Source organism: Phytophthora cinnamomi (assembly GCF_018691715.1).
Source record: "Phytophthora cinnamomi strain GKB4 chromosome Unknown Contig22, whole genome shotgun sequence".
NCBI lineage: Eukaryota > Oomycota > Peronosporomycetes > Peronosporales > Peronosporaceae > Phytophthora > Phytophthora cinnamomi.
In genome coordinates, this window is record NW_027150955.1 from 424,832 (window position 1) to 441,546 (window position 16,715).

At 49.4% G+C, this 16,715-nt stretch overlaps 3 protein-coding genes across 3 annotated transcripts; 2 read left to right on the plus strand and 1 right to left on the minus strand.

Moving 5' to 3' along the window:
- Positions 1–1,534: 1,534 nt before the first annotated feature.
- On the minus strand, positions 1,535–2,205 carry IUM83_12085 (Retroelement pol Polyprotein; the record flags this gene model as incomplete). The annotated part of the gene is made up of 2 exons (XM_067936687.1): positions 1,535–1,539; positions 1,641–2,205. The coding sequence occupies 2 exons, from the start codon at positions 2,203–2,205 to the stop codon at positions 1,535–1,537; spliced, it is 570 nt and encodes a 189-aa protein (XP_067794967.1).
- A 1,751-nt stretch (positions 2,206–3,956) lies between these two features.
- On the plus strand, positions 3,957–4,701 carry IUM83_12086 (Multidrug resistance protein ABC Superfamily; the record flags this gene model as incomplete). Its single annotated transcript, XM_067936688.1, has 2 exons — positions 3,957–4,505; positions 4,567–4,701. 2 exons carry the CDS (start codon positions 3,957–3,959, stop codon positions 4,699–4,701), a joined length of 684 nt encoding a protein of 227 aa, XP_067794969.1.
- Positions 4,702–4,725: 24 nt separating this feature from the next.
- On the plus strand, positions 4,726–7,275 carry IUM83_12087 (ABC transporter B family member 2; the record flags this gene model as incomplete). Its single annotated transcript, XM_067936689.1, has 1 exon — positions 4,726–7,275. One exon carries the CDS (start codon positions 4,726–4,728, stop codon positions 7,273–7,275), a length of 2,550 nt encoding a protein of 849 aa, XP_067795104.1.
- Between the last annotated feature and the right edge of the window lie 9,440 nt (positions 7,276–16,715).

Sequence of the window (16,715 nt, forward strand, 5' to 3'; positions counted from 1 at the left end):
CTGCCCAAAATGACATTTCGAACGATGACAGTACAGCTTCTCTCTGCGTAACACTTCGAAGAGCGTGCGGAGATGCTGCAGATGCTCCTTCATGTTCTTGGAAAATACACAAATGTCATCCAGATACACCACGATAAACGGATATTTGCCTAGTAGGACACGCATAAGACGTGACCAGACACCTGGCATTCCAGCAAGACCCATTGGCGCAACACACCATTGGTAGGTCTCAGAATGAGTGCGGAACGCTGTGTACTGACGACTTTTCAAGGCAACCCTCATCTGATGGTAACCTTGTGCGAGATCCAAGACTGAGAAGATGATACATCCATACATCTTGTCAAATGTTTCGTCAATTCTCGGGAGTGGAATTCTGGCGATGATCGTTTGCGAGTTGAGCCAACGGTAATCAATCACCCAACGAATCGGTAACGTGGCGTTTCCCGACCGTAACCACTCAGCTCGAGAAAGTTGTTTCCCTGATTTCGGGTCTTTCTTCGGGATACCAAAGATGTTGGAGACCCAAGGCGAATCGGATAGTTCGATCCAACCTTTCTTCAACTTTTCTTCGACAAACAGATCAAGGGCATCTTGTTCTGTCTTCGAGAGCCGAAAAGGTGCGCGTGTGCTTGGCATAGCATCTGACTTCATGTCGAGCTCGAATTCCACGCGTCGATGAGGAGGTAACCCATCGGGTAAAACGTCTGGAAACACTTCAGCAAACGCATCAAGGAGAGGCACAATTTCTTGTGGTTCTTCCGTGACGGGTTGAGCTGGAGTAACTTTGACGCGGTAAATCTCATCATAGTCATGGTGCTTGGCTTTAGCTTTGAACTCAGCACCAGATACTTCTACCTTGCGCAACACTGGTTTCATTCCTTGCGGTTTGAACTGCAGGTGATGAGTACGCCAATCAATAATTGGTTGGTACTTGGTAAACCAAGGTTTTCCGAGAATGACATCGTGTTCAGGGCTCATAGACCATTCCAGGACCTCTAAGTCTCTGAATCGATAGCCATCCATCTCAATAGTGACCTTGCCCTTGTGAACGGCACGTTTCTTCGTTGTGCTTCCGTCAAACAAGGTGACTTGAGAGATCATCGTGTCAGGAATAGTATCCACCAATCCAGGACGAATGACATTGCATGTGGCTCCCGTGTCTAGCATAATGGTGACACGTTTGCCTTCACACAGACCTGGCTTCCGAATCAACTCATTCGGAGCTGGTAGTGACTGGATGGTAGCAGCGTTGAGATCATTTATCTCAACAACTTCAACAGACTCTGGCTTTTCTGCTGCCAAAGTGTGAACAGCGAACTGACCACGCTTAGTGTCAGACTGATAGCTGTTATTCGTTCCGTGCTTCTGTCGATTTTGAAGCTTGAAGCACTGTTCAATCGTGTGACCAGGCTTCTTACAATACCGACACTTCTTTGAGTTGCCACTGTTACGGTTGTTGTTCTGAACAGGGCGACGATAATTGTCACGGCGTGGGTTATGCACATGACCAGTGTCGATTTCCATAGGCTCAGGTTCATTCTCAGCAGGACGCTGTGGAGCCGTGTTGGAACGAGCGAATGACGTGGAGTTGGAACGGCCAAAAGATCTTGGAGGTGTCCAACGACTCTTCTGAAACGGACCAGCACGAAAGTGCGATCTGTCATACTCGAGTGCAACTGAGAGAGCCTCAGATACCGTCGTGCAACGACGATACTGAACTTCTTCTTTCGTGGGACTAACAAGACCTCGAATGAAGTACGTGATCTTGTCAAGCTCACTCATGTCCTTGACTTGCATGATAGCAACGCGGAACCGAGAGATGTAGTCCTCCAAGCTAGAACAACGTTTTTGCTTGAGACTGTACAATCGATCTCGAAGGCGCTCCTGAAGATCCGGAGGAACGAATTCCTTCGTGAGCTTCTGGATCAAATCTTGGACATCACTGACGGAATCCCTGCAAAGCATGTACCATGCAGCAGCATTTCCTCTGAAATTGGCAGTCATCACGGCAATGATGCGCTTACTCTGATTCTCATCTTGCCAATCAATGTTCTTCGCCTCAAAGTAATGAATAACTTGGTCGAAGTACAATTCAACTGAGTCACCCATGTTTCCATAGAAGCGAGGTAGGCTTATACCTTCAACTTTGACCTCTTTGCGTTGCGAAGTCAAAACGTCGATTAGTGCTTGTTGTTTCTGCACCATTTCGACCACAGACTGTGTCAGACGGTCAGCAGACCATCCACCAGGATTTAACGAAGTCATGATAGTGTAACTTGAGCTAAAAGCTGATTAAAGTTACGCTACGAATGTACAGCTGCTAGCTACTAGAACTAGAGCTACAACGACACTGTCAACAGCTACTCGAAACGGGCGCGCTTGATGCTGATAACGCGATCAACGAAAGCACGAACTTCGGTGTCGATGCGGTTGGCACAGGTGTTCAAGATGTCGACGGTTTCGAAGAGAAACAGTCCAAACCCAGGCTCGATAACACGGTCGAGGTGAGTTTCGAAAAACGGAAAGAAAACTTCACGGAGATGCTCCGTCAAGCAAGTAACTTCGTACTGCAAACGGGTAGCAGCACGAATTGTGAAAGCGCGTTGAACGGCTTGCTCAATGGTGAGAATGCGACGATTTTGCTGATCTTCGTCCCACTCACGAGCAGTACGCTTAGGCATATACTGGAAAAATACCCGAAGCTTACGCCAAAGCTTACCCGAAAATTACGCGAAAATTCAGGAAACGACTGAAAATTACGCGGATTCTCAAATTCGGAATTATACGGATGCTGGGGTTTAGGTAACTACTGATTGGCTGAGCCAAAGTGCAATTACACTAAAACAATGCGAAAAAGTTTAAAACAACACTTAAACAACGCTATTAAGCGCTAATTCAAGCGTTGGCGCTTTGCCTTGTAATTGGATTTCTTCTGATCGAAACCCTGAACAAGTAGCTCTTCCTGTTGAGCCTCTTCAAGTGCTCTTTTACGCGAGCTCTCCTTAAGTTCACGGTCGAATACAGTAGTGAGTGTGTTATGAATACGCACTACTTGTAAACTTAGGATACGGCAAGCTTCTCGATAAAGTATACGCTCGGACTTAGAGTGAAAACTCTCCTCCTGGTCCTGTAAGTGGTGAGTTAAGCTTGCAAGGCGATTAACTGAGTTTAATCCCTTAATACGAAGTCGATCTACTGCTTGTAGATTAGGATCTGGGTTTGAGTTGAGGTTTTTACTTTTTTGGTTTTTCACCTTGGTCATACAAGGCCAAAGGTTTCCGCAATATACTAGGCTTACGTGCGGGAAGGTGACTAGTGAAGCGAAAAGCGTTAAACTAGTACAAATCCTTCGGATAACTAACCGTTAGCAATAAGCGTGAGGCTAGTTAGCGTAATCGACTAGCGAAAAGCGTTAATGTCGATTATGCAAGACTTTACGGCTAGCGAAAAGCGTTAATGCCGCTAAGTCAGGGAACACGTAGAGTAGGAGTAAGTGCGAATGCAGTAACCCTAACCCGGATACTGTAGCAGTAGTCAGCCGAAGTAGCGAGTCGAGTCGGTCGATTGAAGATCTTCTGACCACTTGCCCGGCGAAAATGACCGTAAGTGCTACCGGATGTAAGGCTTGACACGTAGAAGGCCGCGAGTGAAGATGTACCGCGATGTGGAAACGTGTAGGTAGTTGGACGTAAATTGCAAAGTGATATTAGTTGGTTAAGGCCTTGTGGCCGGCCGTCTGGGCCAGTGCCCAAGGCGGTGCTAAAATGAATGAATCTGATTGGTCAATCCACTTCAAGTTGAAGTGGGTTGACGTGCGCTATACAAGAGTAAATGTACACGACAGAGATCATGCACCCTAGTGCATGTTCCTTACTTACCCACTTGTCTTTGCGTAGTGGATGTTGTAGTTTAGATGTGCGGGCCTTGACGTGCTCGTCACGTCTCGGTCCTTACACATGCTGTACATGGACATCAGTTGGTACGATGAGAATGATGCACTGCAGTTGTCGAGTCGGTTGACGGGTGATACTGTGAGGATTAAGGACGGCATGGGACAGAAGCTCGGCGACGCGTTTCGCTTCACCACTCAGTTCTTCGTGGGCTTTATCATTGGTCTCGCCCGCGGATGGGATATTACGCTGGTGATGGCCTGTGTCATGCCGGTGATGACTGTTTCTTTGAGTTGGTTGATCAAGACGATGCGCATCAAGTCCGACTGGGCGCAGAAGGTGTACACGGAGGCGGGTTCCGTGGCGGAGGAGACGTTGGGGTCGATCCGTACTGTGGCGTCATTGAATGGAGAGCACAAGGCGATCTCAAAGTTTGAGAAGAAAGTTTTTGAGGCCGAGAAGGAGAATATCGCGCTACACAAGATGTCGTCCGCGGTGTTTGCTATGTTCTTGGCTAATATCTGGGTCATGTACTCGGTTGGTCTCTGGTATGGTGGATGGAAGGCGTCCAAGGGCAACACCTCGCCCGCAGACGTGTTCGCGGCGTTCTTTGGCGTGCTAATGGGAACCTTTTCACTTGCACAAATCTCACCGAACGTGACTGCGGTTTCCCAAGGCTGCGGGTGCTGCCGAGGAACTGTTCGCGATTCTGGATACTGCGAGTGCTATTGATGCTGAGAAGGAGGACGAGGGTATCATCCCTGAGTCTTGCGAAGGCAAGATCGAGGCGGTCAACGTCAACTTCACGTAACCGAGCCGCCCCGACGCACAGATCCTGCGTGACTACAACGTCAGTATCGAGCCTGGTCAGACGGTGGCCTTCGCAGGTGCCAGTGGAGGCGGCAAGAGTACACTGATCGCCTTGATCGAGCGGTTCTACGACCCGACCAGCGGCACGATCTACCTGGATGGCCGGGATGTCAAGACCCTGAACGTCAAGTGGCTGCGCTCGCAGATCGGCATGGTGTCGCAGGAGCCTGTGCTATTCGCCACCACCATCTTCGAGAACATCGCCATGGGAGGCGACAACGTGACCCGTGACGAAGCCATCGAGGCTTGCAAACTGTCGAACGCGCACAACTTCATCATGTCGTTACCGGAGCAGTACGACACGCTGGTGGGGGAGAAGGGTGTGTCTCTGTCTGGCGGTCAGAAGCAGCGAGTCGCCATTGCCCGTGCCATCGTGCGCAAGCCGAACATTTTGGTGCTGGACGAGGCCACGAGTGCGTTGGATAACGAGAGCGAGAAGATCGTGCAGGCTGCGCTGAACGACCTGATGGCCACGACGAAAATGACGACGCTGGTGATCGCCCATCGTCTGAGCACGATCCGCCACGCCGACAAGATCGTGGTTCTGAACGAGGGCCACATTGTGGAGAGCGGCACTCATGACGAGTTGTTGCAGATCGAGCACGGCATCTACCAGAACATGTATCGCATCCAGGAGTTGCGCTCGCAGGAGGAGCAGCAGGAGGCTGAGAAGCGTGAGGCGGAGAACGAATTGGCAAGCACGAAGCTAACACGGACGTTGAGTGGCGTATCGGCGAAGACGAACATTTCGGTGAGCGCTGTGGAGAAGAACTTCTTGGACAAGAAGCCGTTTGGCCTGATGGACATGCTGAAGCTCAACAAACTCGAGGTGAACTACTTCATCGTTGGGCTTATTGGTACGTGCGTGGCTGGGATTTCCATGCCGGCGTCAGCTCTGCTGGTTACGGGCATGATCACGTCTATGACTGAGCAGTACGGAGAGTATCAAAGTTCCGGTGACAGCTCACACCTAACGACACTGTACAACGACGTGGAGCTGTACGGCATCCTGTACCTCGTCGGCGCAGTTGTGGTGGCCATCTCTACGTTCATGCAAGTCTACTGCTTCAAGTTCATGGAGGAGAAGATCACCACACGTCTTCGTAACGTCAACTTCAGGGGATTGTGCCGCCAAAACGTGGGTTTCTTCGACGAAAAGGAGAACGCCACGGGTGCGTTGACTGCCGATCTTGCCACGAACGCCACCAAGGTCTCTCTGTTGTCTGGTGAGTCGCAATCCCGCGCGTTCCAGGCTGTCTTCACTTTGATCGCTGCTCTTGTGATCTCGTTCGGATTCGGTAGTTGGCTGTTGTCCCTCATCATGGTGGCGCTGATCCCATTTCTGCTCTTCGGCCACGTTGCTCGCATGAAGCAGATGGAGAACAGCGGCTTAATCTCGGATGACTTGGCCATCCCTGGAGCTCACGCGTCCGAAGTTCTCAGCAACATTCGCACTGTGGCTGCTCTGGGCATCGAGACGAAATCTGTAGACGTGTTCGACGATCTCCTGGCCGAGCCGCTTCGCAAAGGCAGCAAGGAGGCGCAGGTTAATGGTTTGTCGTTGGGTTTCAGCTCCTTCATCATGATGGCGACGTACGCGCTCATCTTCTGGTTCGGCGCCAAGAAGGTGAACGATGGTACCGTTGGATTCACCGAGATGATGCGAACATTGATGGCCATCACAATGTCGATTCAAATCGTCAGCAGCGCCTCAACCTTCTTGGGTGATGCGCCTAAAGCGTTCAAGGCCGGATTGACTATCTTCGCGATCCGAGACCGCGTCGCCCCCATCGATTCGTTTAGCTCTGACGGCTTCCGTCCGATGAAGGTTGAGGGTCGTCTCGAGTTCAAAGACATTTCGTTCCGATACCCCACTCGCCCGGAAATCAACGTGCTCAAGAACTACAACCTCACCATCGAAGCTGGACAAACGGTGGCGTTCTGCGGTCCGAGCGGTGGTGGTAAGAGTACTATCATCTCGCTGATCGAGCGGTTCTACGACCCCGTGGTGGGCGAGGTGCTGCTGGACGGCCACAACATCAAGGACCTGAACCTGAACTGGCTGCGCAGTCAGATCGGCCTGGTGGGTCAGGAGCCCACGCTGTTCATTGGCACTATTGCGGAGAACATCGCGTACGGACTGGCGGAGCAGCCGAGTCAGCAGGAGACCGAGGAGGCTGCGAAGATGGCCAACGCGCATGATTTCATCACGCAGTTCCCGGACGGCTACGACACGCAGGTGGGCATGAAGGGTGAGCAGTTGTCTAGCGGCCAGAAGCAGCGTATCGCCATCGCTCGTGCTATCCTGAAGAACCCCAACATTTTGCTGCAGGACAAGGTGGTGGCATTGAAGCGGCGTACGACGATCGTCATTGCTCACCGGTTGTCAACCATCCGTCGCGCGGACAAGATCTGTGTGGTGAGTGGTGGGAAGATCGCAGAGCAGGGCACGCACCAGGAGCTACTGCAGTTGAACGGTATCTACGCCAACTTGGTGGAGTCAGCTAGCGCTTAGACCGGAACTGTTGCATTTTCCTCATCTGATCGACGGTTGAAGATTCCCGACACCGAGCATATCTTCACAATGATGCTACTGGTGGACTGGACTGAGCAGATTCAAGAGTGCACCCTGTAGGTGCAATGGTTAGCAGTCTATTTGTATGAGTAGCTAGCTTTCTACATGTCCTGGCAGTGCCGTAGGTCTTCTTGCTTCCTTAGCAGACTCAAAAAAAAAAGAATATCACATCTGCTCTCGAAGTCCACAAGTCTCCAACATTAATTACTCCCTCTACTAGCTCACCAATCTTCGTCTCGCCTCACTTTCCACGCTTCGACAAGTTTGCACCCGGCCGGCTGTGCCCCGAGGAGTGCAACAGGAACTTACTAAGGATGAATAGAGCTGCATGATGTCCTGAGCTTGCGTTGATAAGCATCAGACCGAAGTGGCGGCTCATGCATGGATACGTGGTAGCTTTCATGCACATATACTACAGAAGGACTCAAATGTTCATTGACATGCAGACCTTGTGGCCTACGCTCCTAGATGTGTCAGAGTCAGGTAGCTGGTACCGACTAGGCTTGTCCCGCACATAACCGACAGCTTCTCTTCTTCTTCAATTCGAGACTTGACGTAAGGGTGCTGCTTCCGTAGTTTCCGAGGCGCAATATGCTTGCACGACGATCCACTGTCCTTCCAAGAGGCTGACTGTGTAGCCGTCGGTTCTATTATAATCGACAAGTGTTACAACTTGGAACATCTCTGGCCTGATAGCGACATCTCCTCCATCAGAAAGGTTCTTTGCCTGTGACAACAGGCACTTATTTCCGCACATGGCAGTTGCCAGTAGCTGAATGACTTCGGGACTCGCAGCATTCGATTCATGGAGCTCGATTTTCTTCACGGTGTGCTGGGGCGCCCTTCGTTCGACGATAATGCCGACCTTCAGTGACTTGAGTTCGCATTGAATACTGGAAATCACTTGACAAATTCACGTTGGAGTTTCCCCACTACGTTCTGCAGTTTCACCACTGTAGAATTCCCACCAGCCTCATCTCGAAGACGCTTCAACTCTTCCTGTAAGTCGCGCAGCTTGGCCTCAAGAATATCAATTCGCTCCACCGAATTCGGCTCCAGGTTGAATGCATACGTCAGCATGCAAGGCCGCAGCATCACTTGAATCTTGACAGATAATTCCAGGCGCAACCGATCGTCTTTTGGCTCTGAAAATACCTTGGAACATCGCTTGCATCTTCGACAGCTCGATTGAGCAGCTCATGACAGCACAATACATATGATCCAGTGCGTCAATAAGGATTAGCATCTCGCTTCAACGTGTGCTGCTGTGGTACCACACACGTACCTCAATGTAATCGACTGACTGCACCTACGTTGGGTATGTAGTTGGACGGCCCACAAGTACCGAGTCGCTTGGGCTCCTACGACAACGTTCGACGTCACACAGTAACTAGTTCAATCCCCGAATTTACCACTGCTTCTTGTTCTCACAGTTCTCGAGCCAAATGCGGAGTTTGCCACTGTTCAAGGCGAGCGAATAGGGGTAAGTTTGCGTCGGTGGCAGTGCAAAGACTGTGGTGCGTTCATGCTCGATGCTCTCGTGCATTACAGTCTCTGTGACAGGTTGGACTGGCACATCAGCGCTGGCCCCTTGCACGCCGGGAGCGGATAGAGTGCCGTTGCTGACAGCCTTCTTGTCAAGAAGTTCTTGAAGCTAGCCATCTTGGTTTAAATTGTGGTTAAGGTGGACGATGGGAATTTTGGAATGAACACTGGTCGCATCGGTTATAGAAACAGGACCCAGAGTGTTGGAAACATCCCAGGCTCCGAAGGAAACCCATAAAACAATGCGATTTGAAAAGAAGATAAGACGTGGGTGAACAAGAACTCGTCCGACGAGTACTTGGCATTTGCACTGCACAACGTGGTCCCGCTTATTGAGTAGCATACATCCCAACTGCGAAGATCGTAATGTGTTTTGTCGCAAACACACGAATCTACCTAGCATTTACCATTCAAACCCCTCTATTAATTCTGGTGTTCGTGATGAGTAACTTGTATTTCGTAGGAGGAAATCGCGGCCTCTTTCTACCGAACATTATTCAGAAATAACCTAGACAGTTAATTTCGCGAGAAGTGCAAGTGTCATATACCCAATGACGACATTGCCATTGGCTAGAACGGAGACTCGGTCCCCCTTGTGCACGTGGACAATGCTGGCAAGAGAGAGTTGCCGAAAGCCGCTGGTAGAGCAAACAGGGTGCGTGCACTTGTTCAGCTGCAATTCGCTGTGACCATTCTCGAAGTCCACAGTCACACTCACTTGGTAAATTCCCGGATTGAGATTGATAAACACTCCATCGATCACCTTGAGGCCCTCACAGCGCCAATGTAGCACCCCTTCCGTCCCTAACTGACTCGTTGCTCGCGCAAGAAAGACCGCTGGCGCGTTTGCGGTTCCGCACAGCGACTTCATCTCCGCTCGTAGATCCGAAATCATTGTTTGCATCTCTTGTGCCGCCGATTTTCTCCCCGTAGCCTCTGCTCGAAGCAGTTTGACTTCTGCCTGTAGATCGCAAAGCTTTGCCTCCAATACATCAATGCGCTCCACTGAAATTGGCTCCAGGTTGAAAGTGTACGCCACAACTTTCGATTTCATCAAGGCTTGAACCTTCACATAAAACTCGAGCAGAATGTGATCATCTTTTACCTTCCGAAGGGCTCGCGGGGGTTTATTGGTGCCTTGCAGAGGTGTCGAAAGTAACTCGTGGAAACACTATTCAGCATCGATAAAATATTAGCTGAAGTCGGTTTTGTAATATCGAAAGGATGGTTATGTGTTACCTCTGCGTAGTCTGCCGGATGGGCGTCTGGGATGGAGTTTGAACCATCAACATAATTCTCGAGATCCAGTCCCTTTGTACACCTGAGGAAGAATTAGCGCAAATTTGAGATTGAAATACAAGTGCATTGTACACCTCAGAATTATCTTACCACTGCTTCTTGCTGTCGCAGTCCTCGAGCGCGATACGAAGTTGGCCGTTGTCCAGGGAGAGCACGTAGCGGTACGTATGGGCTGGTGAAAGAGAGAAGGTCGTTGTACCCTCAAACTTCCCACGTGCTTGTAGCGTGGACTTGGCCATGGTTGCAGCCAGTCCAAAAGGTATTGTCGACATCGTGGTGGCAGTGCAGACTAATTCCTCGGGATGTCGTGGACTGAATGAATTGACTTGTGCACACATACATCTGCAGAGCTACCCGCGGTGAGGACTATAAAAAAGTTTGAAAGATAAACATAAATCGCGCTCACGATACAATGGTATTCTGAGAGCTTTATGTCTTGTCTTAGTGCGTCGGAGCTTGGTGTCACTTCCCTTGGCGAACTGATGTCACGTTGCTCGTAACGGAGGTGTTAGCAGCGCATGCGACAGAGAACTCGTTCATTTTGGTCAACCGGACAAAGCAGTTGAAAGTGCTGGCACCGATATTTCCCTGGTGACAGATTCGGTAGTAACGACTGAAACGTAGTGCAGGCGTTCCTCAACACAATCCAGCCAAAGATAGCAGAATGACCGAAGTCTTTTACACCCAGCTCTCTGCGATGCGAACCGTGTAAAGCGATTATTTTCCGAGGCAAATGAGTGTAATTAAGCAGCATGGGAGAACTTCGGTGGGGCATTTGACAGTGAGTTGATCGTTCTTGTCGATATGAGTGATGCACATGAAACTAGTAGAGAATAGTTCCCTTGGCGAATCCAGTGTATACAAGTAACGTCTTTGATCAGCTGGATAGTTTCCCCAGGTGGATCCGCATGGTGACTGACAACGACCATTATCTGGTACAGGCCTAGATGTGGCAACCGAATCACACCGTCATCACCAAACATACTGTCAGGATTACCGTTGTCCCAAATGATAATATCACCAACTCGACGGGTTCCCACCGTCTGGTTACGCACAAGGGTTCCCAGTGCCTTGAGCTGCCCCAACATATCCGTTAGCACGACAGCACGCGCATCCAACTAACTGCGTAGTTTTACCACTTCCTCTTTGACATTTCCAATCTCTGACAGATACGTAACAGACTTCGTTGTACCCTCCAGGCGAAGCATATCCATATTACTTTTGCATGTCCGCATTTTGTATTCAAGAACGTCGATGCGTTCTACCAATATCGGATCCAGGACGAATGCGTATGTCATCACGCGAGATTTACGCAACACCTGAATCGTTACAGCATTCTCCAACCGGAACGTGTCGCCCTTGACGCGGCAAAAAGTGCTCCGACTATTACCAGCATAGTCCTAGGCACTATTCAGTACCTCACGAAAACACTGGACAAGCCATAGCGTTGAGTCAGGAACAACACTAAATGCTGCACCGTCGAACACTTGAGAGGAAGAGTGGAAGTTGAAAAGTGATTGATTGAATCGTTAGTTTGGCGTCGGCTCATTGCCGCCGCACAACCAGTAGTTCTTGGCGACCTGGACACGCAAACAAGTATCCAGGTCCCATCCTAAAGTCTATCAATCTCAGATCCTAATTCTATCCTGATCTACCAATGAGAATCTACTAATCCAAAACGTAGCTTGATCCAAATATGCGACTCGCGTCCCTTAAGCAAAAGTTCGGCTCGAAAACTTGATTTTTGCACATCTCAAGGATTTTTATCCAATGAGGTCGCATGAAACTCCATGTTTATGCGTCCCATAATCATGATTATTCTTGATATTGACCAGTAGGATAGCATGTAACGAATATAAACCATGCAATGTTTTATTACGCTGTACAGCGCAAACAGAAAGGTATGCATTAGCAAGTGACGTGGGAGTCATCTGCCATCTCATTGGCAGACGGACGTCCACGTCACATGACCTCCCTTCCAAGAAGACCCCTCTATTTCGAAGCTGGCTTTCTCTTCTTCGTTTCCCAGTACTTGTCAATGAGACCTGGAATCTGATCCAGGTTCTGTACTGGTTCCCACGTTGCTTCTTCGCGTGATTCACCAAGCCGCCAAATCCGGTATTGGGGTTTCTTCTTCTTGCTACGATGACCAATGACTTCGCGCACAAGTTGACCTTCCGTACCGTCATTCAAAATCACTTTGTTCACACTTTGGCTCCGTGATTCATCACTGCGATATGGCTTGAGCAATGAGGTGTGAAATACGGGATGCAACTTGAGACCCTTTGATAACTTCAGCTCGTATGAGTCACGATTAATTTGTTTCACAACCGGGTAAGGTCCAATAAACCGCTGTGCGAGCTTGTTTGAGTGTGCGAAGCCTTTATGACGAATGTCCAAGTTTCGTCCATCTAGGAGTACCATATCGCCAGGTTTGAAGTCTTGAGCAAGCCTGTTCTTGTCGTAGTAAGACTTCATACGAGTTTGTGCTTCACTCATTGCATCTTGTGCCATCTTCAAAATTGCATCTTGCTTGAGCAGAAATGCTTGCGCCGATTTGGGCAACTGTTCAAATTCCGGGTCCCTAGCCACATCATCTGGCATATAGGGCACATAACCCAGATCAGCCTCAAACGGTGACATACCGATTGAGGAATGAACACGTCTATTGTACGCGAATTCAGCGAGATGCAAATATTCATCCCAGTCATTTTGGAATGGGTTCACAACACCCCGAAGATAGTCTTCAATAAACCGATTAGTACGTTCGGTCTGACCATCCGTCTGTGGGCGAAAGGCAGACAACAAATTGCGGATTGTCTCCAAAGTCTTGATCACTTCTTGCCAGAACTTGGACGTAAATTTGGAGTCTCTGTCAGAAACGATCGATTTCGGCACGCCATGGTCTTTCACATAATTGACCATGAATAGCGCAGCAGTCTCTTCTGCTGTCGCATTCGTATTGGTTGCGATGAACTTCGCACGCTTCGTCAACCGGTCCACAATAACCATAATGGCGTCTTTTCCGGTTTCCGTGCTCGGCAGTGCAATCACAAAGTCTATCGACACATCAACCCATCTACCTCCTGGAATCTCCAAAGGTTGTAGTAGTCCGGGCGGCTTCGCTTGGCGTGCCTTATTCCGCTGACAACGCTCACACGTGTTGACATAGTGTTGAATGTATTTCGACATCTTGGCACAGTACTACTTTTTCTGGACACCCAAGTATGTCTTAAAGTATCCGGGGTGACCTGCCGTGACCACATGGTGGTTTTTACAAATAACACGGTTCTTCAGATCTTCATTATCCGGAATTACCAGTCGAGCATTTTCATCATCTCTCGTTTGGTAAAATAGCAATCCATTCTTCACAGACTAGCGTGGTACCTCTTTACCACTAGAAATACTCTGCAACAACTCCTGAACTCTCCGGTCGGTAGAGTACAGTTGTTTGGCCGAGTGCATCACAGTAGCACTTGTCGTTTGGATACTAGTAACAATTTCACGGTTTTGAGCAGCTTCAAGGAGCTCACTGAGACTAACCTGAGCGGCATTATGCTCAAATAGTGGGTTTCGGGACATTGCATCCGCCACTTGGTTACTTTCTCCTGGGATCCACTTGAACTGCGGTTGGAATTCAGCTAGCTCGTTAAACCAGCGCGCAACACGACGATTGGTTGTCTTTTGCGTCAATATAGTCTCGATGCTCTTGTGGTCTGTCTCCACGGTAAATGGGCGATTGAGAAGGTAAACTCTCCACACGCGAAGGGCATGCATGATAGCCAGTAACGCCTGCTCACGAACAGGGTAGTTGAGTTCCGCTGGTTTCATTTTGCGTCCTGTGTATGCAATCGGATGCTCCAACCCTCCCTCGTTTTGAAACAAGACTCCCCCTATGGTAAAATTCGAGGCATCCATACGAATACCAAACGGTTTGTCGAAATCAGGAGGTTGTAGTACAGGAGGGGTGGAGAGACGGCGTTTGAGTTCATGGAAGCATTCCAACTGATGCTCAGACAAGTGTAACGTTTCCTTTGGGCGTAAACCCTTAGTACTTTCGTGCAGTGGGCCTGCAAAGCGTGCGAAGTCGGCGCAAAAACGTGAGACGTAGACCGTCGTACCTAAGAAGCTTTCCATTTGTTTCTTGGTACGTGGAATCGGTCAGTCGCGGATCACGCGCACTTGTCAGGGTCCATTCGAACACCATGACGACCCACAACGTCACCGAGACAGGGGATCTCTTCAACGCAGAACTGACACTTCGACAATTTTACGTACAATTGCTGTTCTCGACACCGTTGAAGCACTCTGTCCAACGCGTCGACATGCACCAGCACGTCCTTATCTTGCGTAAAAATGTAGATGTCGTCAAAATAAATGCGCATCACATCGCGCAAGTCACTGAACACTCGCTGTAACAGCCTGTTAAATGTGCACGGACTACCGCTCAAACCCATCGGGGTTATAAGATACTCAAACAGCCCATCGGGCGTCGAAAAAGCAGTAAATGGAATATCAGATTCACGAAGTTTAACCTGGTAGTATCCCACAAGAGGTCCATGCAGGTGAACCAGTAACTACCGCCCATCGCGTCAAATGTGTCCTCCTTTCTCGGCATCGGTATCGCTGGCAAAATGGTGGCACTATTGAGTTGACGATAATCGTGCACAATGCGCCAACCCACGGGCTTCTTGACGCAGAACGTCGGAGCGCTGACTGCAGAGGTGCTAGGTCGAATAATGCCAGCCTGTGCCATCTCTTGCGTCCAATCCTGGATCACCGTTCGCTGCTCCGGGCTTTGGCGCCATTGTTTCACCGAAATCGGTTGTGTTCCCGGCTGAAGTTGAATTTCGTGTTCAATACCTTCGCGGACAGGGGGTGTGGTACTTGGCAGCTCAGTGCGAAACACAGTATCGCGATACTTGAGCAAGACTTCATAGGCGGGGTTGTTCACCAGTGCCTCCTATCCTTGTTGTTTAAAACGCTCAGCCTTTTCTGAGTCGTGTGGATTGACAACAAACACAGCTTCGATATCCTTCTCTTTGCGGAGTTCCTTCAGAAATTGCTTCGTTGTGATCAGTTTCGTTTCACCGAACGCACCCTTGTGACCATGCCGACGGTAGTAATGGAAGATTTCGCGGTTCTGGTTTGCGATCTTGAAACGACGGCCTCCGATCATACGCGTTCGAGGTCTGTTAGGTACCACTAATTGAAGAGCCTGGGGTTCCTCAGTCCTTGTACGCGGGCGCAATAGTAAACGTTCCCAATCGATGTCCGGGTTATTCTCCCGAAGCCACTTCATTCCGAGGAGCACATCCTTATCCTCCTGGACAGGCATGACCGTAAACGTTTCACACGTCACCGGGAAATCCGGAATCTGTAACATCATTTCGACAGTACGTCTTGGTCTTTGCACTGTTTGGTTGTATCCTAGACGAACTGTCATCATGTCGTCAGGATGCTCCTTGATGCTCAGCTGAAGTCGTACAGCTAGATCTTCAGTGACACCGTTGAGGCTGCTTCCATTGTCTACGAATATTGAGACGTCAGTCGCTGCCTCCTCCTGATTGTAGGCTAAAGCTTTCACTTCCAAAATGGCGTAGAATGATCAGCCAACATAGTGATTGCTTTCCTTCGTGGACTTGCATTGCGGCTTGATATGACCGACTTGTCCACAATTATGACAAGTGGCTGACTTTCGCCAATCCTCTTTTGGTCCACTCTTCGGTGACAGCTTTCGCTCCGGCGGCTTGCTTGTATTGTTAGCTGCTGGTTTCACAGATGATACCGCTTTCGAAGAAGGCTGGTGATTCGCCGTGGTCTTTGCCGAGAGTCCTCCATAGTGAGCAAACTCGAAATTCGTTGCAATCTCAATTACTTCATGCAAGAATCTTGGACTGAGCTCTTTCACCTTTTTCGCTGTCTCCGGCCGAAATCCGTTCTGAAAGTAGAACCGCTTCTCCATCTCCGAAATCTCCAACTCGGATTGAAACATCAGATCCTGAAACGATGACACATATTCATGGATGGTCCCGTGTTGTTTCAGCTGAAACAATCGCTCATGTAGATTGTATTCAAAGTCTTTGGGGCGAAAGCGTTCACGTAGCTTCCCCTTAAACAATTGCCATGTTTTGGGAACTCCTGTTGCTTCACAATCTGACGAAAAAGCGCGATACCAGTTTAGCACAGATTTACCTAAACTGCTGGATATCATGGTCACAAAATCGGACGTATCGGCCTCCACCAATCCGCGCTTGTTAACGTAATATTCCTCCATGGCAAAGATCCATAGTTCCAAATCCTCACCGAATTTCCCTTGATACATGGGAGGACCCTTCTTCCGTCGTTCACCTTGCGATGCGAGCAAGTGTTCAAAACGGTTATTGGCTTGCTGCATTTGCATCTGAAATTGCGTTTGCATCTGCGTCTGATACATTTGCTGTTGTTGCGTTAACCAGATCATGAACTGTTGCATTGACATTGCGTCAGGTGCAACGTTTGCCGTTCCGGCGGGTGGGACTTCGTGGTGAGCTTCC